We start from the raw sequence: 26773 nt of genomic DNA, 5'->3' as shown, positions 1-26773 counted from the left end.
CACTTTAATTGCACAGATACAGAATAAATAGTGTTTAATCATTCTGTGATGAAAGTATATATACTCTGCATGCAGCTCAAAGTTTTTTATTCTCTTATAAGATAACTGTTGCCTTATTTTTAGTTAATTAAAAGCATGTTTCTTTTATTCCAGGTCAGAGAGGACATGGCTGGCCTTCTGATGCGTTTAACCTCTGTCATGATGTTCTTCAATCTGAGCGCAAATTCATCTCAACGTATGTGGCGTCTTTCACATACCCTCCATTTCAGCTTATGTGTGATTCTGAGACAACTATAAATAAGATGTTTTATAACTTATACAACAATTACTGTAGCAACTAAGCAAAGACTTTCGAGTGGGATTCCGTAGCAATTACCAGAATTCAACACAGCGTCTTACTCTTACAGCCAGCTGGTAACAGATTCATTACGGTTTATTTTGTACCTACTGACATTTAGTTTGAACGTTTCCAGACCCAATGTTCCAACCACATCTGGTACCTGACGTCTGGTGCCAAATTTCTGTAATGACATCTCCTGTGGTGGCCCTTGGGATATTTCCCAAGAAATTGCAGGTCTCGACACGTAATAGGGAGGTCAGATGACGAGCGGGACAGCATTGTTATGTTACCGTCTCCATGTTAAAAGTAGATGGGTTGTTGGTTAGTATTAGAAGACGTGTTATATAAGGTTTGATTCTCTGTAGAAGAATTCCCAGTGGGGAATGTCGTCATTCCGAGGCGGTCCAGATTTTGGGCTGCTGGTTTGTTTGTGCTGTTGGCCCCTCAGGAAGACAGTGGCTTTGATGCGCTTGTGTGGGCCGCATAATCAGAGGTGAAATGGGGACGTTTCTCGCAAACACAGCGTTCTTTAACTAGGCACGAATGCCAAGACGTCAAATTATGGCCCGTATTCATAAGCCCGCCCTAGAGACATTACATTAATGTAAAACCTGAGTCAATCTGAATATTTTACATTTCATTTCATATCACTAAAGGATATGAGCGGTTTAATTAAATTTTCAACACTGACACATTTTTTCTGTGGATTTCTGGGAGGATTTTTCTTGACGTCAGTATAATGCAGGCACAGCCTCATGTAACAACAGCAACATGATAAAAAGCACCAAGTGAAATATAATAATACAGGTGCTGGTCATATAATTAGAATATCATCAAAAAGTTGATTTATTTCACTAATTCAATTCAAAAAGTGAAATTTGTATATTATATTTGTATATTATATTGTTTATTTCTTTTAATTTTGATGATTATAACTGACAACTAAGGAAAATCCCAAATTCAGCATCTCAGAAAATTAGAATATTGTGAAAAGGTTCAATATTGAAGACACCTGGTGCCACACTCTAATAAGCTAATTAACTCAAAACACCTGCAAAGGCCTTTAAATGGTCTCTCAGTCTAGTTCTGTAGGCTACACAATCATGGGGAAGACTGCTGACTTGACAGTTGTCCAAAAGACGACCATTGACACCTTGCACAAGGCCCTCCAAGACACAAAAGGTCGTTGCAAAAGATGCTGGCTGTTCACAGAGCTCTGTGTCCAAGCACATTAATAGAGAGGCGAAGGGAAGGAAAAGATGTGGTAGAAAAAAGTGATAGGGATAACCGCACCCTGGAGAGGATTGTGAAACAAAACCCACTCAAAAATGTGGGGGAGATTCACAAAGAGTGGACTGCAGCTGGAGTCAGTGCTTCAAGAACCACTACGCACAGACGTATGCAAGACATGGGTTTCAGCTGTCGCATTCCTTGTGTCAAGCCACTCTTGAACAACAGACAGCGTCAGAAGCGTCTCGCCTGGGCTAAAGACAAAAAGGACTGGACTGCTGCTGAGTGGTCCAAAGTTATGTTCTCTGATGAAAGTAAATGTTGCATTTCCTTTTGAAATCAGGGTCCCAGAGTCTGGAGGAAGAGAGGAGAGGCACACAATCCACGTTGCTTGAGGTCCAGTGTAAAGTTTCCACAGTCAGTGATGGTTTGGGGTGCCGTGTCATCTGCTGGTGTTGGTCCACTGTGTTTTCTGAGGTCCAAGGTCAATGCAGCCGTTTTAGAGCACTTCATGCTTCCTGCTGCTGACCAACTTTATGGAGATGCAGATTTCATTTTCCAACAGGACTTGGCACCTGCACACAGTGCCAAAGCTACCAGTACCTGGTTTAAGGACCATGGTATCCCTTTTCTTAATTGGCCAGCAAACTCGAAAATAGAAAATCTATGGGGTATTGTGAAGAGGAAGATGCGATATGCCAGACCCAACAATGCAGAAGAGCTGAAGGCCACTGTCAGAGCAACCTGGGCTCTCATAACACCTGAGCAGTGCCACAGACTGATCGACTCCATGCCACGCCGCATTGCTGCAGTAATTCAGGCAAAAGGAGCCCCAACTAAGTATTGAGTGCTGTACATGCTCATACTTTTCATGTTCATACTTTTCAGTTGGCCAAGATTTCTAAAAATCCTTTCTTTGTATTGGTCTTAAGTAATATTCTAATTTTCTGAGATACTGAATTTGGGATTTTCCTTAGTTGTCAGTTATAATCATCAAAATTAAAAGAATTAAACATTTGAAATATATCAGTCTGTGTGTAATGAATGAATATAATATACAAGTTTCACTTTTTGAATGGAATTAGTGAAATAAATCAACTTTTTGATGATATTCTAATTATATGACCAGCACCTGACTCAGAACTTTAGCTAACATTCCAGATCGTGCCTTCAAAGTCATTTGGTCTTTAATAATGTTCTCAAAACATTAGCACGAAATCATTTTGTCATGGAATGTTTCTGAAATGTTTTAGTTGGGCTTCTTCTAAAAATTTTTAAATGTTACTACTTGGTTCAGAATGTTCAGAGAATATTTAAATGTAGCAGTCTCATAATGTTTGCAAAATGGAATGTTTCCTTAACATTCGTATAACCAAGAAGAAAACATTACACTTTATTTAAAGTCTTTATGTATAATGCATTTTTAAGGTATACATAATGTACATTATAATCCATTATAGCTTTTCACATTATGGGCCCTATTTCAACAAAGCGCATGGTCTGAAGCTCATGACACAGGTGCACTTAGAGCGTGTCCGAATCCACTTTTGCTAGTTTGACGAAGGAAAAAAATGGTCGGGGCGCCAGGTGCATAGCCTAAAAGGGTTGTCCTTATTCTCTTAATGAGTCATGGGTGTGTTTTGGGTGTAACGTGCAATAAACCAACCAGAGTCTCATTTGTCGGAACAGAGTTGGAATTTGCAAGCGGAAAGACTGAATGCTTCTCCAGAGAGGAATCCTTTTATTTTTAACGTTTGGCATGTTTGTGTGCATGCTGTGTGTAACAAGCAGAGTGTACGCACGTTGTGGACCTACCTATAGACACATATTACTAACGCGCTCTTTAAATAACAACAAAAATATTGCGCCATTGACTTTAGAGCAGGTTTTTGTTGGTCAATGGCACGCAAACAGATGGGAGCAAGTGCATTTGATAATTAAACAACGTGGCGCAGGACTATGAAAATGATAACGGCGTCGGGCTGAAATTAGCAAAAAACACTTGTGTCGCACCTGGTGCCGCATTGCGCCGGGTGTATGATAGGGCCCTAAATTTTTTTCAACTGTAACCAAAGAAAAAATGCATTATAATATTCATAGATTCCTTGTTACTTCTGGAATTGGTTGCTTGTTGTGTTTTAATACATTATACTTTCTAAAGGGGTATTATAATGTATTATAACTGGGGTTACAATTAAATTTATGAGATTATAAGGTGCATTACAAGGCATAATTAATGCATCAAAAATACTCTTATAATGCATTATACATAAAGGCATTACAATTAAAAACTAGATATTTTGAACGTTCAGAGAACATTCAGAAATAACGTTTTCATAACAGCTTGTATTCTTGCTGGCATTGTTTTTATGTACTTTTCCACAGTCTCTGTTGTTATTGACTTCCAAATAGTTTCTAGTTGTTCACAAAGACTTTCTTTTGATGAAACTTTTGTGCAGTTTATCTCTGAATCCATTAAATCCCAACAATGATTATATTTTAGCATTAGAAACACTACTGTGACTAATGAGCTTACACATCCTGGTGTGGATTAACCATTACAGAAACATAACAAATGATTTTGGCAATCACCAATACTAGTTGTTTCTTTCTCTGAAAACTACAGTAGTAATTCCCGAGAGCTTGATTATATCTTCATTCCAAGAGAGTCTTCAGATGGTCAATACAGCACTGAATCAAACTGCACACTGGTAAACAACAGTATATTATCATTGTTATCATCTATACTCATTTTATCTCTCGATATAGTCAGGACGGTGTTTCCATCTTTTCCTCTGAGAAGCAGGTTTGATCCTCGGCCGCCCCCTTCACAGATGTACACGCTCTCCAGACGGGCGTCATCAGAAACACAGCACATCTCCAAATCAGCAGAGATCTTTCACATGACTTTAGGGCTTTTAAAGGAGAAGGCGAACAGGAGACATAGAAGAGCACTGCCTGTGCCAGGTACTTTGACCCGAGGCCATAACCGTGTCTTGAACAGGGGTGGTCTTGGAGTGGTAATTGGTCTTTATATTTCAAGGAATTAAATAATTAAAGGATTAAAAGGGATTTAAGAGAAAAATGGGAAAAGAACTTCACTGTCTAGTTGTAGTTGTGAAGTAATCAGTTTAAAATGTTTGCAAATAATATTTTATTTTGAAATATTCATACATTCACTCTTATTCGTATGTCTGATATGTCGAAAACACGAAACGTTTCTTGTCTCGTCACATTAGGTTATGAGTCACATTTGATAAAGTTGAGTTATTTGCATCGCTGGATATTACTCAGTCATTTTAACATTTTTATGGTGAAACCAATAAATGTTTAGCTATACTTACATGATCTTACCACGCACTCTTTCACTAGCCGGGTTTCCATTACATATTTGCGCAAAACTTTTGCAATATTTTCTAAATGTTGATAAAAAAAAAAAAAAAAAACTATTGTGAAAATGACAGTGTTTTCATTAACTGATGTTATGTTTCTAAAACATTTTACGTATGCCAGGTGACCTGTAAATGTGGAAAAAAAAAGTTTCCTTTGCAGTTTTGTGAAATATTCATTTTTCGAATTGCCTGAAAAACCACCTGATGCAAGCGTAAAATCTTTTTTGAGATATATGTCACCTCCCACACCTGACATGCAGGGAAAAAAGTAAATAATGCACACGATTTACTAATTTATTCCCTCGATTTGCCAAATTGTGCGCATGATTTACTATTTCGTTCCCTCTGTTTGCTAAATTGTCCGCATGATTTACTATTTTGTTCTCTTGATTTGCTAAATCATGCACACGATTTACTAATTCATTCCCTTGAATTGCTAAATCTTGTGTGCAATTCACTCCTTCGTTCCCTTGATTTGCTAAATTGTGCACATGATTTACTATTTCGTTCCATTGATTTGCTTAATCATGCGCACGATTTACTATTTCGTTCCCTCGATTTACTATATCATGCCCACGATTTACTATTTCGTTCCCTTTATTTGCTAAATTGTGCGCATGATTTACTATTTCGTTCCCTCGATTTATAAATCGTGTGCATGATTTAGCCTACTATTTTTTTTCCTTCATGTCATGTGCAGGGCTCCATACTTTTTTAACTGTTTTCCCGCCATTGACATAATTTTCTGACTTGCCATGTTTTCACTGTTATTCAGTAGGGGGTGCTATTACACATCTTCTGAAAGAGTAAAGATTCTCCTAAGGCAAAAAAAGAGAGCAGAAACAAGCGATAAAAGCACTGCTTATGCACATTGTAGTCTTTGGGGAAAAACAAAACAAAACATGATTTTCCTTTTTTTATCAAACACCCACATTCAAGTGTTGATAAAAAAAAAAGAATGCATGAAGTTAGAATAAAACTTTTTTTTGTTGATTAAAAGCAGAGACACTGTTTTTTCTTTTGATATTTTGCATGTTTAGATATTCATGCAAAAAAATAGCCATTACATTTTTGTGAAAATTATCAAAAATGCTGGCGGTGGCTGGCAACTGTTTTAAAAATCTCTGGCAGGGGAAAAGTTAATTATTTGTGGGGACTTGTCCCATTCAGTGTCTATGCTGGTTACGGCTCTGCTTTGACCCCAAAAAGTATTTGAACATTCAAGTCACGCAAGCCTGAATGTTACAGCATTAGATATCAAAAGTGAAGTTAATAAAAGCTCTTGCAGCGTTTGATCCCAGATGACACTTGATCTAATGTAATGACATTTTTAAGTGTGAATGAAGTGTCTAAACACTTTTCGGGGCCGCTGCGGGGTATTAGCGTGTTATTTTGTACGGGAGATTCAGTCCAGCTCTATAACTGTGGAATAATGCAGTAGCAGCATCATCTCTGAAGCGCTTTAAATGTCAGATTTAATCTATGCACAAGAGTTGATGAGAGCTGCTGCATCTATTCAAACCTCAGCAGACTGTTTACCCTTCAATGTTTGAGTTGCGTTCGTAAACACATTAACTCCTTTTCAAGAACTCCTTTCCGTGAAGGCAGTGGAGTGGATAGCAAACCTGTCTGGATGCCCTCAGACCTTTCAGCCCACCACCTGCGCCTCGGAAGGAAAATACCGCAGCATCTCTGGAGTCTGCAATAACAGGTATCTGACTCCATCTTAATAATTTATCCATAATGCAGCAAGAGGCACATCTCACAGTTTGAAAGCACAGATATCAGACATTTGGTTAACTGCTCAGTGGCCTTTGTGAAGAGAATCAGGTCGATATGATAAGATGACCCGTGACCGGTAAGACGGGTCAGAGCTTTAACCAGATGCGAATGTCACTAAACAGTATAAGAATAAGGTCTAAACCTTAAATATTCATACTCGCCCACCCGGGTCATGGAAGACGTCACTGGACCTTTGCTTTCTTTCATCTACCAGATGTACCATGTGCTTCTATTGGATTCGTTTGCATTGAGCTGATACTGTGATCACATAAACATATTTTAATCAGAATAAACTCAACTTTTTCTTTATGATGCATATGTCTGATTTAGTTTCATGGAAATTATTTTTGGTTATCTGCACTGGCTCGGCTTGCGAGATTTATAGCATTAATTTTACATTTGCGGGAGGAAATGTACCATGTCCGTCCAGTTCTGATGCATCAGATTATATATTTTTAATGCAAAAACATCATTAGTTCTGATTAAATTTATCGTTTATGATATATGAATGAGTGGTTGAATGTGGTGTGACATGCTGTACTTCATTTAAATCTATTTCAAACATTTCTCCTATATAATTATTACTAGAGCTTGACCAACTATATAAATGCTGTCAATCTGAAATCTAGACACTAGAATATCACATAGACTGGATAGTGGATACTCTTTTTACACTTGAGACGATACAAAACCACCCAGAATATCCTAGCAACGCCCTGGCAACAACTTAGTACTGTGCAACATTGATGAATTTTGCATCATTGACTCTGTTATTTTCCTGTTTATTACACTCTAAAAAATGCTGGGTTAAAAATGACCCAAGTTGGGATGAAAATAGACAAACCCAGAACATTTAACCCAACTGCTGGGTTAAAACAACCCAATTAATGGGTTTGTCCATTTTCAACCCAACTTGGGTTGTTTTTAACCCAGCATTTTTTAGAGTGTACTGTGAAGATGCTTTAAAACAGTCTGTATTGTAAAAAGTGCTATATAAATAAACTTCCTTGACTCTTCACTCGCATTTTCTTCAGAAAGTTTAAAAGTCTAGTTATACATTAAGTTTTTATGAGTGACCAAATGGAATATTTGGTCTACATTTGTTACTAAATAAATGAAATGCATACAAATCTGATGATTAAAAAGGAAGAAAGACATCTAATGTGTGACGTTTTTATGAGTAATGTTAGGAAGTGCGTCTAAAAGAGAATATTACAGAATAAGCGTTTGCAAATAAATCAGCGTTGATAAAGTTATTGAAGTTGAGTATATGAAAGTGCTTGTTATGTTAGTTCAAAACCATAATGCTTTGACAACAAAAAAGAGCATTCAGTGAGAAAAGAATTCAAAAGTATGAGAATATTTCTTTATATTCAGTGAGAGAATTTATGCATTGCATTGAGCCAGAATATGAAATGTATGTAAAGCCATTATTAGTCAGGTCCTGTAATCTTTCAGATCATGCAATGCAATGTTACAGCCCTTATCCATGCAAGGGCGGAAAATGCATTAATGCAAATAATATTATTATTGACTGTGAGCTCTCTGCAAACATGCACTACTTAAATCAACAGTACTGTTCCCTTATATTCTTTAAACATGTGATGCCATGGGACATTTTAGATCACATCCATTCATACTGTGTTATTTAGGAAGAACCTGCTTTGGGGAGCAGCCAACACCGGCTTGGCCAGATGGCTCCCCGCGGAGTACGAGGATGGAGAAAACCAACCCAAAGGCTGGAACGCTGGACGCCAATACAGCGGCTTCCAACTTCCTCTGGTGAGCTGCACAAGAATATCCACAGAACGCATGAAAGAAATGACTAGAAATAATGTGCAAAAAAAATGATTCACTGGGGGGATGAGTCACCTTGAATGAAACATGCAAATGATATGCAAATGCAATGCAAAAATAAATTAAACCTTTATATATATATATATATATATATATATATATATATATATATATATATATATATATATATATATATATATAAAAAGTTAAATTAAAATGAAAACTAGAAAAAAGAAATAATAAAACAACACTGTCACCAATGTGGAAAAATACTGTTTTCCAGTTTGATTTGAGCTACAGAAACAAAATCTATGATTAGGGTTAGAATTTACACTCATCTTCTGTGAACATTAAGCCCCGCCTCCTTTAATTAGATGGGCCATCTCAAACATTTTGACATTAATGAGCACTGTTTGACCGGCCTAAACATGTAACTTTTAAAACTTTTTGTCATCTTAACAACAAACGGAGTGGTACTTTATCGTTTTTATTTCAGTAAGTTGCCATGGCAACTTTTTAAAGTTTTTAAAAGTTTAAAAGTTTTTAAAAGTTTAAGTTTATGCTTTTCATCTAATATTTTATTGTATTTTTTATTTCCAGTACAAATATCTAAACATTCTAAAATCATGATACATTTTTCTTGAGAAGCAAAATGACTTAATACTTGAAGTCTTGTTTTCTGAAAAAAAAAAAAAAATTAAGTGAGTTTTTGCTGAAAACAAGAACAAATATACAGGTGCTGGTCATATAATTAGAATATCGTGAAAAAGTTCATTTTTTTTATTGTAAATTATTTTTAAAAATGAAACTTTCATATATTCTAGATTCCCTACATGTAAAGTAAAACATTTCAAAAGTTTTTTTTTTTTTTTTTTTTAAATTTGTTGATTAGAGTGTACAGCTCATGAAAGTCCAAAATCCAGTATCTCAAAATATTAGAATATTTCCTAAGATCAATCAAAAAATGGATTTTCAAAACAGAAAAGTTCAAGTTCTTTAAAGTATGTTCATTTGTGCACTCAATACTTGGTCGGCAGCACATATTACAGCAAATGACTTGCTCCTAGAACAAATTACAGCATCAGTGAAGTGTGGCATGGAAGTGATCAGCCTGTGGCACTGCTGAGGCACTATTGAGCCTTCAGATCATCTGTATATTGTTGGATCGACTGTTTCTCATCTTTCTCTTGAAAATATCCCATAGATTCAGGTCAGGCATGTTGGCTGGCCAATAAAACACAGTAATATCATGGTCAGCAAACCACTTGGAAGTGGTTTTTGCACTGTGGGCAGGTGCTAAAGTCCTGCTGGAAAAGGAAATCAGCATCTCCATAAAGCTTGTCAGCAGATGGAAGCATAAAGTGCTCCAAAATCTCCTGGAAGATGGCTGCATTGACTTTGCACTTGATAAAACACAATGGACCAACACCAGCAGATTTCACGGCCCCCCAAATCATTACTAACTTCAGAAACTTCCCACTAGACTTCAAGCAGCCTGGATTCTGTGCCTCTCCAGTCTTCCTTCAGACTCTGGGACCATGATTTCAACATGAAATGCAAAATTTACTTTTATCTGAAAAGAGGACTTTCGACCACTGTTCACTGTCCAGTTCTTTTTCTCCTTAGCCCAGGTAAGATGCTTCCGACGTTGTTTCTGTTTCAGAAGTGGCTTGGTAGTCCTTTTCCTGAAGATGTCTGAGTGTGGTGACTCTTGATGCGCTGACTCCGGCTTCATTTGACTCATTGTGAAGCTCTCCCAAGTGTTTGAATCGGCTTTACTTGACAGTATTCTCAAGCTTGTGGTCATCCCTGTTGTTTGTGCACCTTTGCCTACCCAATTTCTTCCTTCCAGTCAACTTTGCATTCAATATGCTTTGATACATCACTCTGTAAACAGCCACCACATTCAGTAATGACCATCTGTGACTTACTCTCTTTGTGGAGGGTGTCAATGATTGTCTCCTGGACCATTGCCAAGTCAGCAGTCTTCCCCATTAGTGTGGTTTCAAAGAACAAGAGATACCCAGAATTTATACTGTAGGGATGGTCATTTAATGAAACTCAAATGTAAATATTCTAATATTTTGAGATACTGGATTTTGGACTTTCATGAGCTGTACGCTCTAATCATCAAAATTAAAAAAAAAAAAAAAAACTTTTGAAATGTTTTACTTTACATGTAGGGAATCTAGAATATATGAACGTTTCATTTTTAAAAATAATTTACAATAAAAAAACTTTTTCACGATATTCTAATTATATGACCAGCACCTGTAGCTGCAAGCAGCAAGTAATGGAGTTCAAGAGATCATAGATGGAAAAGACCATTTACAGCCAATACAGGCAATTTACCATAGCAAATATATGGTTTTAACAGTTATCAAGGTTGAGCCAAAAACCTAGGACTACTTCGCCAAAATTGTTTTTTGAAATAATCTCCAATATTTAACAAACGATTCAATGGACAGCAGCAGTCCTAGATGCAGTTTCTCAGAATGAGAAGCTCTACCATGGGGCATGAATATCATGGGTGTGTGCGAAAAATTGTGTGATATACAATCCTTTATGCACGTGAAAAATATTTTGAACATTTTTTCCATGTTATAACACCACCATGTGGCCAGTCAGCACGAGTGGCGCATCCTTTTTCAAGCGACCACAAAATGAGCTCTGAGTTTGGTGAAGTACCACCAGCCCTCAAAGTTTCAAGTCTCAGTACTATGTGCTTGAACACCTAAATATCTGCCAGTGAGGTCAGAAATATAAACCTGTTTTCCTTTTGAATTATGCTTTAATTTTCTTACCCCACTGGCAGATAATTATTATTGATTTAAACATAAACTTACTTAATGTTGATACATTTGTCAGAAAACAAGACCTAATATCTTAAAGGATTAGTTCACTTCAGAATTAACATTTCCTGATAATTTACTCACCTCCATGTCATCCAAGATGTTCATGTCTTTCTCTCTTCAGTTGAAAAGAAATGAAGGTTTTTGAGGAAAACATTCCAGGATTTTTCTCCATATAGTGGACTTCACTGGGGTTCAACGGGTTGAAGGTCCAAATGTCAGTTTCAGTGCAACTTCAAAGAGCTCTACATGATCCCAGACGAGGAATAAGGGTCTTATCTAGAGAAACAATCGTCATTTTCAAAAAACAAAAAAATGTATGCTCGTCTTGCCTAGCGCCACGCATTACGTAATCATGTTGGAAATGTCACAAGGTAGGCGAAAGTACTCAGCGAGTGCCTACAAAGTGAGCATGCACAGACTAAGTCAAACGGCCTTTACAAAAAAAGGAAAAACAATGATGTCGGACGATTTTGAAGTTGGAGGACTTTTTCGCCCTACTGCGTGACCTTTCCAATGTGATTACGTAATGCGTGGCAGTGCAAGATGAGCATTTGTGGTTAAAAAGAATAGTCACCGCACGTCACTCCCGGATAACTGAAAATGGGCAAAGAGGCGGAGCCGCGGGACATAGTTGATGAGGTGCCATGGTTACTGAAACTATGCTGCCTAGCTCGACATTACCATGTAAGCAGGCAAAGGGATCTAAAATATTAATATTCTAATGATATAACTTATCTTTATTAGTTAATAAAGATAAGTTATATCATTATATCATTAGAAAGTTAGAAAGGTTTACTGTCAATCTACAGTGTCTTTTTTACGATATGCTCCAGCACTAGTAATTGAAATTTGTGTCAGGTTTGCACGTGACAACACGAAAAATCAAACGGGACTTCATACCTTTATGATGAAATAGTGATCGCCACATGAATCCAATCCGTTGCACTTGGGTAAAATGTCCATGAGTGTCCATTGAAAAACATAAAAACAGTACTTTTTGTCCACAAAAGCGTTAAATCCATGAAATATTAATAGATATTATCCATTGTTTGCATCACATTTCTTTTGAATGATCTGCTCTCCATCATCGTTCTTCAAGAAATTATGCAAACTGGGCAGCGTTTATGTTGTAAAACTGTATATATCTCACAAAAAAATGAGCCTGCGTCCAAAATGCAGCAGTTTTAGTTATAATATCCAAGCAGTGCTGTCGGAGTTTGAGGGATATTCTCCAGCCATAGTCATAGTAAATCTCACTAACAAAACTTTTAGCCAATGCCACGATCCTTTCCTTCCGCATGCGAGCACATCTACACAGACGCACATCTGTCACGACCATTAACGCAGCAAACCATATTATTGTATAATTGTATAAATTAATCCCGAAAAAAGCACAAACACGACAGAGATGCCAAATTCAGCGGCTGGAATTAGCTGAGGTAACATGACGGCTCACAGACAGCAGCGGCATCTACCTGTCAATCAAGTGACCACGCCCTTAATTATTCAGAACTTTAAGGCTTAATATAATTTAAACGGATGAGTTATAAAAAAAATTAATTCCCCCCAGAGTTGTCATGAAGGGCAAAATGATCAGTATAGACCAAAACCACAATTTGTACCAACATGTTTATTTCTGCTGTAAAGTTAGGCACTTTAACATGGGACTCTATGAGATTCTGCTCTCTTTTGGAGCCTGTCCCTAGCGGCCAGTCGATGAATTGCAGTTTAATTCACTTCCGTATTGGCCTCACGTGAAAAGGAGGGAGGTTGCTGCTTGGTTGAACCCCAGTGAAGTCCACTATATGGAGAAAAATCCTGGAATGTTTTCCTTAAAAAATGTAATTTCTTTTTGACTGAAGAAAGAAAGTCATGAACATCTTGGATGACATGGGGGAAATTATCAGGAAATTTTAATTCTGAAGTGAAACAATTTTTTTCTTTTTTTTCAGTGCAGTAATAAACTCATGGTGTACAAAATCATGTTGTTTTTTTGAACAAGTTGTTTTTGCCGTTTGTTTTCTGGAAATGGTCTGAATGGACTGAGGGAGATTTGAGTGAGCGTATACTTGTTTGCTTTGCATACATATAAGCAGATTTATTATAAAAACTCTGTGAACGTCTGCCAAATAAGCTTGAGAAACCGTTACATATTAAACAGCTCGATCTCACATCTACCTGTGACACATTGGCCTTTCCCTGCTCTATTATCGCATTAAAAATGCAAAGCTATGCGCGCTGTTTTAAATATGCACAACCTCTTCTTTCCAAATGCAAAGAAACATGAGCATCTCTGCCATCGTGTCTCAATGAAACTATTTTTTTTAATGAGGCGAAGGCTGCAGCACTTCAGTGCAAGAAGTGCCATGACAAATGTTCATATTGTCACTTCTCACATTGTGCAGAGAGAGCTCGCAAAAACACTTCCATCTAATTTAGCTACACCGGTTTAATTGCTAGTGGTTTTAATGGCATTTAAACAGGTAAACAAACTCTGGAAGAGGGGTATAATGAGATTTCCTTGACTGCCCACACACACAAAATATCAGTGTATCAGGATTCGTTTTCATGCATTTATTTTATTTACCAGAACAAATCCCGATGTTTTATATGTTTAGGCACCACTGCATCAAATTAAGATATGGTGTTAGGTATAGAGTTAAAGTGCAAAGGTTGCACAAGCCTTTTAGTGTAATTGTGCAAACGTCTACCTTCAGCTTGTGCTTTTTGCTGTGAAATCTGCACTGATTTTTCTAAAGGAAACATAAGAATAACTTTCATATTGTTAGTAATATTTCAAGATGAACACCTACTGGATTAATGCAACTCAGGTTTACTTGATTATTCATACATACTTTTTTAGTAAAATCATGTTCAAATGTGAGGCTTTTGAGGAAGGATTTTTTGTTAATCTCTCAATCATCATTGCATTGCATTATATGTTTTAAAATTACAGCTTTGAACATAAAACTAAGCATTTAGATATCTTACTAAAAGGCCAAAAGGCCTGTAGGTGGCACAAAGACTTAAATTGAACCAACTATGATAACTTCGTTAGATGGTAAATCAATACAAAACATGGTTTTGGTGAGCGCTTTGTAATATGTATTCACATTAGATTTTAAAGCAACACAATTCGTTTGCAATAAGACAAACCAGATTCAAATTGCCCGGCAAATTCGTAAAGCAAAGAAAAATCATTTCTCGCTGATCAACATTATGAAAACTGGTAAAACCTTTAGGAACTTCAAAAGATAAAACAGCGAAATTGCTAATATTACTTCCAATATTTCCAAATTATGTTCATTTTCATAGAGCGGGCCAATATCGTGACGATTATTTAAAATCAATCGAGAGAAGCAGATATCGTTATCGTGATAAAATACGATTAATCGTGCAGCCCTAATTTAATTTAATTTGACTTGACATTTGATATTCAACAGTATCCTTGACATTTATTCAACAGTGCTTTTGATCTGCCTGCATTGACACTATTCTTTAAAAGGAAAAATTATATACCAATTATCAATGTAAAGCTGCTTTGACACAATCTGCATTGTAAAAAGCGCTATATAAATAAAGGTGACTTGACTAAGACATATTATTGGCAGATGTAGAGCGATGACTGATATTTATGTCAGAATTTCGTCAATTTGGCCATATAAATATCAGCATCTGCACCAAATTGCATATTTTTGCTCATTTTGGGTAAAATGGAGCTGTTTTTTCTCCTCAGGTGTGAGATTCATATTCTCACTATGTCATATGAGCATTATAATAATAAATGGATGCGCTTTTTTGGGCTTCAAAATCTCGAAGAAAGTCATATACAAATAGAATGGCTTGAGGGTGTGTAAATCATGGAATAATTTTCCTTTTTTGGTGAACTATAAGTATTAACCTTCAGCTTGTAACTCGTCCTGCGGGGTTTGTGCTACAGACATGATTTATCACAGACTTGAAGGTGAATTCTTCTGACTTTAAATCATCATGGCAGTGAGTTTCACAGAGGAAAGCATATATATATATATATATATATATATATATATATGTTCAGTAGCTAGTGTTTGAGATAACTGGAATGATGACAGAGGGAGAATATGTATCTTGTCTCATTTGCTTTCATATTTTGCATTCTGTATTTTAAGGTTCGAGAAGTCAGTAACAAAATCATGCGTGGCTCCAGCACATCCGTCCAGGAGGATAACGCTTACTCCCAGATGCTGGTGGACTGGGGCCAATACATCGACCACGATATCTCCTTCACACCTCAGAGCTCCAGCCAAACCGCTTTCTCGGAGGGACAGGACTGTCTGCACACCTGCACCAATGCCAACCCCTGCTTCCCAATGCAGGTAACCTCTCAAGATCTGCTCAACAACTCGACGCCTCAAGTCATATTTAGTCATGTGAGTCAGTGTTGAGGGAGCCACTCTGAAGCTGTAGCTTCCCAAGATACAAGATACTAGTCATTTCAACTACTTTTGGCTAATGATTCATAACAATTCACAAACAGAATTCATATTTATATAGTGCCGGTCAAAAGTTTGGAAACATTACTATTTTTTATGTTTTTGAAAGAAGCCTCTTATGCTCATTGAAAGCTGCATTTATTCGATCAAAAATACAGAAAAAACAGTAATTTTCTGAAATATTATTACAATTTAAAATAATGGTTTTCTATTTTAATATAATTTAAAATATAATTTATTTTTACGATGCAAAGCTGAATTTTCAGCATCATTACTCCAGTCTTCAGCGTCACATGATCCTTCAGAAATCATTCTAATATGATGATTTTTTTTTATATAACCTGTGATCATTTTTTAAGGATTATTTGATGAATAAAAAGTAAAAAAAAAAAAAAAAAAAAAAAAACCAGAACAGAACAGTATTTATTTAAAATAAAAATAAAAAATTGTAACAATATACACTCAAAAGTTTGGGGTCAGTATTTTTTTTTCTTTCTCTTTTGGAAAGGATTTAATACTTTTATTCAGCAAGGATGTTTTAAACTGATAAAAAGTGATAGTAAAGATTTATATTGTTAGAAAAGATTTCTATTTTGAATAAATTCTGTTCTTTTTTAACTTTTTATTCATCAAGCACAACTGTTTCCAACATCGATAACTGAGTATCAAATCAGCATATTAGAATGATTTCTAAAGGATCATGTGACACTGAAGACTGGAGTAATGATGCTGAAAATTCAGCTTTGCATCACAAAAATAAATTATAGTTTAAAGAATATTAAAATAGAAAAACATTATTTTAAATCGTAATAATATTTCACATTTTTACTGTTTTTCCTGTATTTTTGATTAAATAAATGCAGGCTTGATGAGCAGAAGAGACTTCTTTCAAAAACATTACAAATAGTAATGCGTCCAAACTTTTGACCAGTATAATATATATATAGACACACACACACACACACACACACACACACACACACACACACACACACACGCATTAAAACAAAACTTCAATCCATCCCTATAGGTTCTATATAGATAATGTGTAACATAGAACCCTATAAAAAAGTTCTAATTGGAATCCTTATAAAATAGAACCCTTTCTATTCAATAGAACAATTTCTTGTGTATGCCTTTGCCAAAAAAAAGCGATTGGCTTTTTAAATTTAAGGGCGGGACTTCCATTCTTCAGCTGGCATATCGATCGCTGCAATTGCTTTCATTCATTATTCTGTGAGGGCTCCGTCTCCTGCTCATACTGTCTCTGGTGTTGTGTATTATTAATCACGAGCAACATCTATTTTCATATGAGAGTCACCGGCAGCTAGTTTTCTGCTATTGACTGGATAAGACATTCCCCCAGACATTTCATTAGAATTATCTCCTGCTTTGACATCCCGTGTCAAGGAGCAGGTTACTGTTCTCATTTTTAGAATTCACTGACAGAAGTTCATTTCGTTTAAACAGATAAAATGCCATGCGTTTCCTCAGGGGCGACGTCATTGTCTAGCGCTCGCTTTGTCTGACGGCCTCCGATGAGTCAGAGGTGGGAATATATTTGACTCCGAGGACAGTTCAGGACTGTTGGTTCGGAACAACGAAGATGAATCCGGGAATGTGGCTGAGCCTTATAATTAAAAACAAAATATATCTCATTGATTACTTCTTTATCTCCGGCGAACCTCAAACGGCATTGAAAATGAGGGTCACGGCAGCACCTTTTTGTTGGCCGTTTGGAATCCTCCGGGGCTCCAAATGCTCATAAAAATGTGGGGAGTTTGTGCTGGTTTGTAACTAATCTCACTGTCCCCAGCCAGAGGCAAGGAGGACACTTCCATAGATATACAAAATAGCATTTTATTCCTGCCCACCCTGAGCCATATATACTGCATACTGCATACTAATACTCAGAGCTTCACTATAGACCGGCCGCTCTCGGCATCCTGCCGTAAATGACAGACAGAAAATTAACAAAAAGATTTGTGATCAATTTTGCAAGCGAGTCCATCCCGGAGGAGCATGTTTTTGCTCTTCCAAAGCTCAGGAGACTCACTTTCATTATGCATTTAATTGTTTATTCGACATGAAATGACATTCCATTTCGGCTTCCATAATGTGAAAATTCCATAATGAGAAAAACGTAAAGCGAAACTGGATTTTATACATTGGGATTTCGCAAGAGGGACATTTAACTGTCAACTTCATTTCCACAATGCATCACAACGTACTTAGCAAACAACCTAGAATGAATGTTGTGTGCTTGTGCACTTTGTAGGGAACAAATTAGGAACTCATCTGAGACACAAGGCTGTGAGGCAATATAACATGGAAATGGAATGAAAATATAATATAAACTCAGAGTCTATGTGCAAATATGCTTTTTAGTTTCAGCTCAGTATTGATCTTTATCATACCATACTTCAGAAGCAAACTACATCAGTTTAGTTTCCATTGATAATTTGCACATGAGTAGATTCATAAATTGAGGAATATAGTTCAGCCAGTGCCCCCTCATGACATTTACAACCTGTATGACTTTTGTTCTTCTTCCATGGAACACAGAAACTGGAAAAATACAGAAACTACAGAAAATTAATGCACTATAAATATAGGACTGGGTAATAACTAAAATTATATTCTCTGTATGCTTTTGACCTAAAATATATACATAGTATATATTAACACAAGTTAAAAGTTAATGTTTCAATAATTTAGCAACAAGTTCACAGTTCTAATGTAGATTAATGATCACACGACAAATATTTATTATGTTTTATTTTTTAGATTATTTGTTTATTTTAATTTTACATTTTATGATTTAATTAAAGGTGCTATAGAGGATGTTTTGTTTTATACATTTTTGCAATATTACTTCAAACTGTCTTTACTAACTGATAAAAGACTATTTATTAGGCGCACTGAAAGGAATAATATCTCTGGCTTGTCAATCACTGCCATGATGGGCCAATCCGTGCACGTCTCTTACAAGGAGAGGCCCTACCTCATGCACAGATGATGTATATTGATATTTTTCCTTTCAGTGCACCTAATAAATAGTCTTTTATCAGTTAGTAAAGACAGTTTCAAGTAATATTTCAAAAATTTATAAAACAAAACATCCTCTATAGCACCTTTGACTATTAGCTTTTCGTCAACGCATGAACCCATGCTCTTTGTTTATAATGCTATTTATCTGTACTTACATAATATCTCTATACAGTATTTATGTATTTTGCTCTAAATGGCTTAAAAATACATTTCAATGAAAGGAAATTCATTTCAACCATACTGACATTAATATCAGAACCATCTCTGGAAAAATTAGACTAGAAAGCACATTAAAATCATGCAATACTCACAATGTTGCTTACACTCTAAATAAAGCTGGGTTAAAAACAACCCAAGTTGGGTTGAAAATGGACAAACCCAGCGATTGGGTTGTTTTAACCCAACTATTGTTTAAAAATGGCCATATGGCTGGTTTAAAATGGACTCAAAATAGGTTGGAAATTAAAAATCAGACACATAATTACTAGAGTCAACAATAATAATCAAAAGGTGAACATTTATTAATAAGCAATTTAATAAATGTTTATTGTTTAATTATTCATTAAACGTATTAATAAATGTTCATTTCCAACATATTTTGGGTTCATTTTAAGCAAGCAATAAAGTATTTTTAAAAAATAGTTGAGTTAAATAAAACTGACCAGCACGTTGAGCAAACATTTAACCCAACCGCTGACTTAAAACAACCCAATCACTGGGCTAAAATAACCCAATTGCTGGCTTAAAGCAATCCAATCACTGGGCTACAAAAACCCAATCACTGGGTTAAAACAACCCAATCACTGGGCTAAAACAACCCAATCACTGGGTTAAAACAACCCAATTGCTGGCTTAAAACAACCCAATCACTGGGCTAAAACAACCCAATTACTGGGTTAAAACAACCCAATCACTGGGCTAAAACAACCCAATCACTGGGTTAAAACAACCCAATCACTGGGCTAAAACAACCCAAACACTGGGTTAAAACAACCCAGTCACTGGGCTAAAACAACCCAATCGCTGGGTTAAAACAACCCAATCACTGGGCTAAAACAACCCAATCAATGGGTTGAAACAACTCAAACGCTGGGCTAAAACAACCCAATTGCTGGGTTAAAACAACCCAATCACTGGGCTAAAACAACCCAATCACTGGGTTAAAACAACCCAATCACTGGGCTAAAACAACCCAATCACTGGGTTAAAACAACCCAATCACTGGGCTAAAACAACCCAAACACTGGGTTAAAACAACCCAGTCACTGGGCTAAAACAACCCAATCGCTGGGTTAAAACAACCCAATCACTGGGCTAAAACAACCCAATCAATGGGTTGAAACAACTCAAACGCTGGGCTAAAACAACCCAATTGCTGGGTTAAAATAACCCAATCACTGGGCTAAAACAACCCAATCACTGGGTTAAAACAACCCAATCACTGGGCTAAAAATAACCCAATCACTGGGTTAAAACAACCCAAACACTGGGCTAAAACAACCCAATCACTGTGTTAAAACAACCCAGTTGCTGGCTTAAAACAACCCAATCACTGGGCTTAAAACAACCCAATCACTGGGTTAAAACAACCCAGTTGCTGGCTTAAAACAACCCAATCACTGGGCTTAAAACAACCCAATCACTGGGCTAAAACAACCCAATCACTGGGCTAAAACAACCCAATCACTGGGCTAAAATAACCCAATTGCTGGCTTAAAACAACCCAATCACTGGGTTAAAACAACCCAATCACTGGGCTAAAACAACCCAATCACTGGGCTAAAATAACCCAATTGCTGGCTTAAAACAACCCAATCACTGGGCTAAAACAACCCAATCACTGGGTTAAAACAACCCAATCACTGGGCTAAAACAACCCAATCACTGAGTTAAAACAACCCAATCACTGAGTTAAAACAACCCAATCACTGGGCTAAAAATAACCCAATCACTGGGTTAAAACAACCCAATCACTGAGTTAAAACAACCCAATCACTGGGCTAAAAATAACCCAATCACTGGGTTAAAACAACCCAAACACTGGGTTAAAACAACCCAGTCACTGGGCTAAAACAACCCAATCGCTGGGTTAAAACAACCCAATCACTGGGCTAAACAACCCAATTACTGGGTTAAAACAACCCAATCACTGGGCTAAAACAACCCAATCACTGGGCTAAAAATAACCCAATCACTGGGTTAAAACAACCCAAACACTGGGTTAAAACAACCCAGTCACTGGGCTAAAACAACCCAATCGCTGGGTTAAAACAACCCAATCACTGGGCTAAAACAACCCAATTACTGGGTTAAAACAACCCAATCACTGGGCTAAAACAACCCAGTTGCTGGCTTAAAACAACCCAATCACTGGGCTTAAAACAACCCAATCACTGGGTTAAAACAACCCAATCACTGGGCTAAAACAACCCAATCACTGAGTTAAAACAACCCAATCACTGGGCTAAAAATAACCCAATCACTGGGTTAAAACAACCCAATCACTGGGTTAAAACAACCCAATCACTGGGCTAAAACAACCCAATCACTGAGTTAAAACAACCCAATCACTGGGCTAAAAATAACCCAATCACTGGGTTAAAACAACCCAAAAATTGGGTTAAAACAACCCAGTCACTGGGCTAAAACAACCCAGTCACTGGGCTAAAACAACCCAATCGCTGGGTTAAAACAACCCAATCACTGGGCTAAAACAACCCAATCACTGGGTTAAAACAACCCAATCACTGGGCTAAAAATAACCCAATCACTGGGTTAAAACAACCCAAACACTGGGTTAAAACAACCGAATCACTGGGTTAAAACAACCCAAACACTGGGTTAAAACAACCCAATCACTGGGCTAAAATAACCCAATTGCTGGCTTAAAACAACCCAATCACTGGGCTAAAACAACCCAATCACTGGGTTAAAACAACCCAATCACTGGGCTAAAACAACCCAATCACTGAGTTAAAACAACCCAATCACTGAGTTAAAACAACCCAATCACTGGGCTAAAAATAACCCAATCACTGGGTTAAAACAACCCAATCACTGAGTTAAAACAACCCAATCACTGGGCTAAAAATAACCCAATCACTGGGTTAAAACAACCCAAACACTGGGTTAAAACAACCCAGTCACTGGGCTAAAACAACCCAATCGCTGGGTTAAAACAACCCAATCACTGGGCTAAAACAACCCAATTACTGGGTTAAAACAACCCAATCACTGGGCTAAAACAACCCAATCACTGGGCTAAAAATAACCCAATCACTGGGTTAAAACAACCCAAACACTGGGTTAAAACAACCCAGTCACTGGGCTAAAACAACCCAATCGCTGGGTTAAAACAACCCAATCGCTGGGCTAAAACAACCCAATTACTGGGTTAAAACAACCCAATCACTGGGCTAAAACAACCCAGTTGCTGGCTTAAAACAACCCAATCACTGGGCTTAAAACAACCCAATCACTGGGTTAAAACAACCCAATCACTGGGCTAAAACAACCCAATCACTGAGTTAAAACAACCCAATCACTGGGCTAAAAATAACCCAATCACTGGGTTAAAACAACCCAATCACTGGGTTAAAACAACCCAATCACTGGGCTAAAACAACCCAATCACTGAGTTAAAACAACCCAATCACTGGGCTAAAAATAACCCAATCACTGGGTTAAAACAACCCAAACATTGGGTTAAAACAACCCAGTCACTGGGCTAAAACAACCCAGTCACTGGGCTAAAACAACCCAATCGCTGGGTTAAAACAACCCAATCACTGGGCTAAAACAACCCAATCAATGGGTTGAAACAACTCAAACGCTGGGCTAAAACAACCCAATCGCTGGGTTAAAACAACCCAATCACTGGGCTAAAACAACCCAATCACTGGGTTAAAACAACCCAATCACTGGGCTAAAAATAACCCAATCACTGGGTTAAAACAACCCAAACACTGGGTTAAAACAACCCAATCACTGGGTTAAAACAACCCAAACACTGGGTTAAAACAACCCAATCACTGGGTTAAAACAACCCAGTCACTGGGCTAAAACAACCCAATCGCTGGGTTAAAACAACCCAATCACTGGGTTAAAACAACCCGATTGCTGGGCTAAAACAACCCATTCACTGAGTTAAAACAACCCATTCGCTGGGTTAAAACAATCCAATTGCTGGATTAAAACAACCCATTCGCTGGGTTAAAACAACCCGATTGCTGGGCTAAAACAACCCATTCACTGAGTTAAAACACCCATTCGCTGGGTTAAAACAACCCAATTGCTGGATTAAAACAACCCAATCACTGTGTTAAAACAACCCAATTGCTGGGCTAAAACAACCCAATCGCTGGGTTTGTCATTTTCAACCCAACTTGGGTTGTTTTTAACCCAGCATTTTTTAGAGTGTAGATTTATATCACCATCATGAATATTCAAAATATCGCCCAGCCATAAAAGTATCATAAAAGTTCATATGACTCATGCACCATGATTTGACGTCAATGAGTGTAAACGACATTGATTTTTGGGTGAACTATTTGTATATTTGTCTATTTTCATCATTTGCTCATATTGTTAGGTCTTGCTCATATTGTTAGGTCTGAGCAAATTGGTTTAGAAACACTTCTATATACAGTAATCTCTCTCTCTCTTACACACATAGATTCCCAAGGATGATAAACTGCCCAGAAACAAAAGCTGTCTTCCGTTTTTCCGTTCTTCACCCACCTGCCTAAATAGCCAGACAGACACACAACACGTTCGACAACAGATGAATTCAGTCACGTCCTTCATAGACGCGTCAACCGTCTACGGCCATTCGGCAAACCTCGAGAAAATCCTCCGAAACCTCTCTGGCTCTGAAGGGCTGCTGGCTGTCAATAGTAAATACACGGATGAGGGCCGGCCGTACTTGCCCTTTGTCTCTGTCCAGCCATCCGCGTGCCTCCAGGATCCCGGGTCAGAGCGGGTCGAGTGTTTCGCGGCAGGTGACAGCAGGGTAAACGAGATCCTGCCCCTGTCTGTCCTCCACACGCTCTGGGTGAGAGAACACAACCGGCTGGCCAAACACCTGACACGACTCAACCCTCACTGGGGGTCAGAGGTCATCTACCAGGAGACACGCAAAATCATTGGAGCGCTTCATCAGGTAACAGACACTGCTACACTGTGAAAAACTGCTTTAACGACCAGCTGAAGACTTGTATTAGTGCATTCCTTTAAAAAAAAAAATACTATAGTAATTTTTTTGTTAATTGCAACACAGAATCACATGTGATTAAAAAATATTTTTGAACTCACAAATGATGCATGCACTGATAATGCAGGAATAAAAATGATAGCCAACTGTCACTATATTTTTTTTTTATTTAGCACAGGTGAAAACATTCGTCCAGACTCAGAACTGACAGTTTTTTTCTTAAGCGGAGACAATGAGACCCAAAACTGGACATTTGAAATCAGTAATTGCCCATCAGAGGGCACGTTTGTCAGGCAGAAGTAATTTATGGAATATAATTAGCATAAATTTACACAGGAAGTCAAAGTTTCATTGTGCATCATCATCAAAGAAATGATTTATGTTAAAACACTGCAGCAGGAGGCAGTAAGTGGAAAGAAATCATTGTCTTAATGAGTGAGTCATTGAATCATTCATTCAATCGATTCATTCAAACGGCTGATTCATTCAGGAACTAAGCATTTGACTGCCTTAATGAGTGAGTCATTGAATCATTCATTCAACCAATTCATTCAAACAGCTGATTCATTCAGGAACGAAGCATCTGACTGCCTTAATGAGTGAGTCATTGAATTATGAGTCAAAGGGCATTCCGGGTGCAGAATGATGTGCTTGAATCAATATGGAGTCAGAGCGCGCAGTTGAGCGGCGCATTGAAAAGTTCACGGCACAAAGAGAATCACTGTGTATATCTGCATTTAACAGTTTATTAATCATATGTTTCTTCTCACTTTTTTAAATTCCAGTTATTGTGCGTGTGACGCCAATTCATAGTCCTTGTGTTGTGCGATCTAACAGACACCCTGTAGCCAGTATGATGAAATCGTTCAGAAACAACTCCAGCAAGATTAAGTCATTTTATGCAAATCCACAGCTCTTTATCTATCAAGTATTATAATGGGAATATATCATATTGGACAGTTTTACCTTACCGTGCTGACTGTCGTTACCGAACGCGACGCGCTGTTTGAGTGCTGAATGGTTGAAAGCTGCAGCGGAGGGAAGACGAGTTTCTGACCGTGAACTTAACGATGTACATATCCTTCTGTCCCTCACATGAAGCTATGGAATGGCTTCAGATGACTTTGAATATAGTGCACGAAAACATAATTGGGTGCTAGTCTACTTATTTTGCTCTATGACTCCCACTTTTGCCATATAATAGAGCGCAATTATCAGACGGTAATTTAAATATCGCGACAAAACTAATTTCCGTTTCATTTTGAGACTGTGGCGGGACAAATTAGAATGTGGCGGGCCGCCACAGTCTAGTCAATGTATGGGAAACACTGATATATATATATATATATATATATATATATATATATATATATATATATATATATATATATATATATATATATATATATATAATTTTATTTAAATTACAATTTATTTTATTTCAAGTAACAGAAGTTATTTATGGTATTACTTTATTTTTAAAGTTTTAGTAATTTTGTAGTGTTTTTGTCATTTTTTATCAGTTTTATGTCTAACATAAAACAAAAAATAATATTAATAATAATAATAATTCGTTTTTGTTTTTTGTTGCATATTTAAAAAATTAAATAATATTATTTAGATTGTTGTTTTTAAAAAAACAAAAGTGTAGTATTATTATTATTGATGTTATTAATATTATTAGTTTTTGTTTTTAAACATGTCTAACGAAAAACAAAGTATTATTTTATTATTATTGATATTATTATTTTCTGTTTTTAAACATGTCAAAAACAAAACATAATAATTATTAGTATTTATTATTAATATTATTAATTCGTTTTTTTAAAAAAAAACATGTCTAACAAAAACAAAGACTAAATGTCTACATAATATTTATTTATGTACATCAAATTAAATCAAATCTGTATAAAAAAATGTAAACTAGAATAAAGCTATAAGGGGGTTAATATCTTTAAAAATAAATAGCAGATGATTCCAAAACCTAGTGAGCATCCTACCTAGACAGACAATCTGTAGTCCCCCTGTAGTTAACTCATCATTATTCACCAAATTGACATATTTAACACATTTTTTCCTGTGAAAAAAAATTCTTCATGCCTTAAAATAGCTTGAATGTAACTCGACACCCTTGCATCATTTAGTATACGCAGATCAATGAATATGCAAATTAGCCCCGCCTCCACTCGCTCACGCCAGCTCGGAGATCCACTCGGTCAACTTACTGAGGTAAACGCTGCACGATGGTATCGCTTTTTACAACGTCGGACACATAACGGTAATTATTATGATTGGCCTTTTGCTTGCCATTATCAAACAGCTAATAATGTTTTTCTAATGTTACACAAACCATTGGTGCATCCCAATTCGCGTACTTATGCACTATTCTATGATGTTTTTAAGTATAAATAGTGCGAGTAGTGCGTTCACACTGAAAGTTCCAAAAAGAAAAAGTGCACTTTAAATACCCGGATGATGCACTAAATTAACGGAAAAAAATGAAGTGTGTAATGTTGGATTTATTTATGTACATCAAATTAAATCAAATCTGTATAAAAAAATGTAAACTAGAATAAAGCTATAAGGGGGTTAATATCTTTAAAAATAAATAGCAGATGATCAAAGCAGTATATACTTGGAAA

At 36.8% G+C, this 26773-nt stretch overlaps 1 protein-coding gene across 1 annotated transcript in view; it reads left to right on the top strand.

Moving 5' to 3' along the window:
• Window positions 1–26773, top strand: part of tpo (thyroid peroxidase) — a 45847-nt gene that overhangs the window by 2189 nt on the left and 16885 nt on the right. Inside the window, exons 2-8 of the mRNA XM_048192214.1 lie at window positions 154–235; window positions 4197–4281; window positions 4374–4537; window positions 6550–6673; window positions 8397–8526; window positions 15545–15751; window positions 23595–24080. Coding sequence (XP_048048171.1) covers window positions 166–235; window positions 4197–4281; window positions 4374–4537; window positions 6550–6673; window positions 8397–8526; window positions 15545–15751; window positions 23595–24080 — 1266 coding nt within the window. The 5' untranslated portion in view covers window positions 154–165. The remainder of the gene's footprint in view (window positions 1–153; window positions 236–4196; window positions 4282–4373; window positions 4538–6549; window positions 6674–8396; window positions 8527–15544; window positions 15752–23594; window positions 24081–26773) is intronic.

Source organism: Megalobrama amblycephala, linkage group LG5 (assembly GCF_018812025.1).
Source record: "Megalobrama amblycephala isolate DHTTF-2021 linkage group LG5, ASM1881202v1, whole genome shotgun sequence".
Classification (NCBI taxonomy): domain Eukaryota; kingdom Metazoa; phylum Chordata; class Actinopteri; order Cypriniformes; family Xenocyprididae; genus Megalobrama; species Megalobrama amblycephala.
The sequence above is the reverse complement of the archived record's forward strand: the minus strand, read 5'-3'. Positions and strand labels throughout refer to the sequence as shown.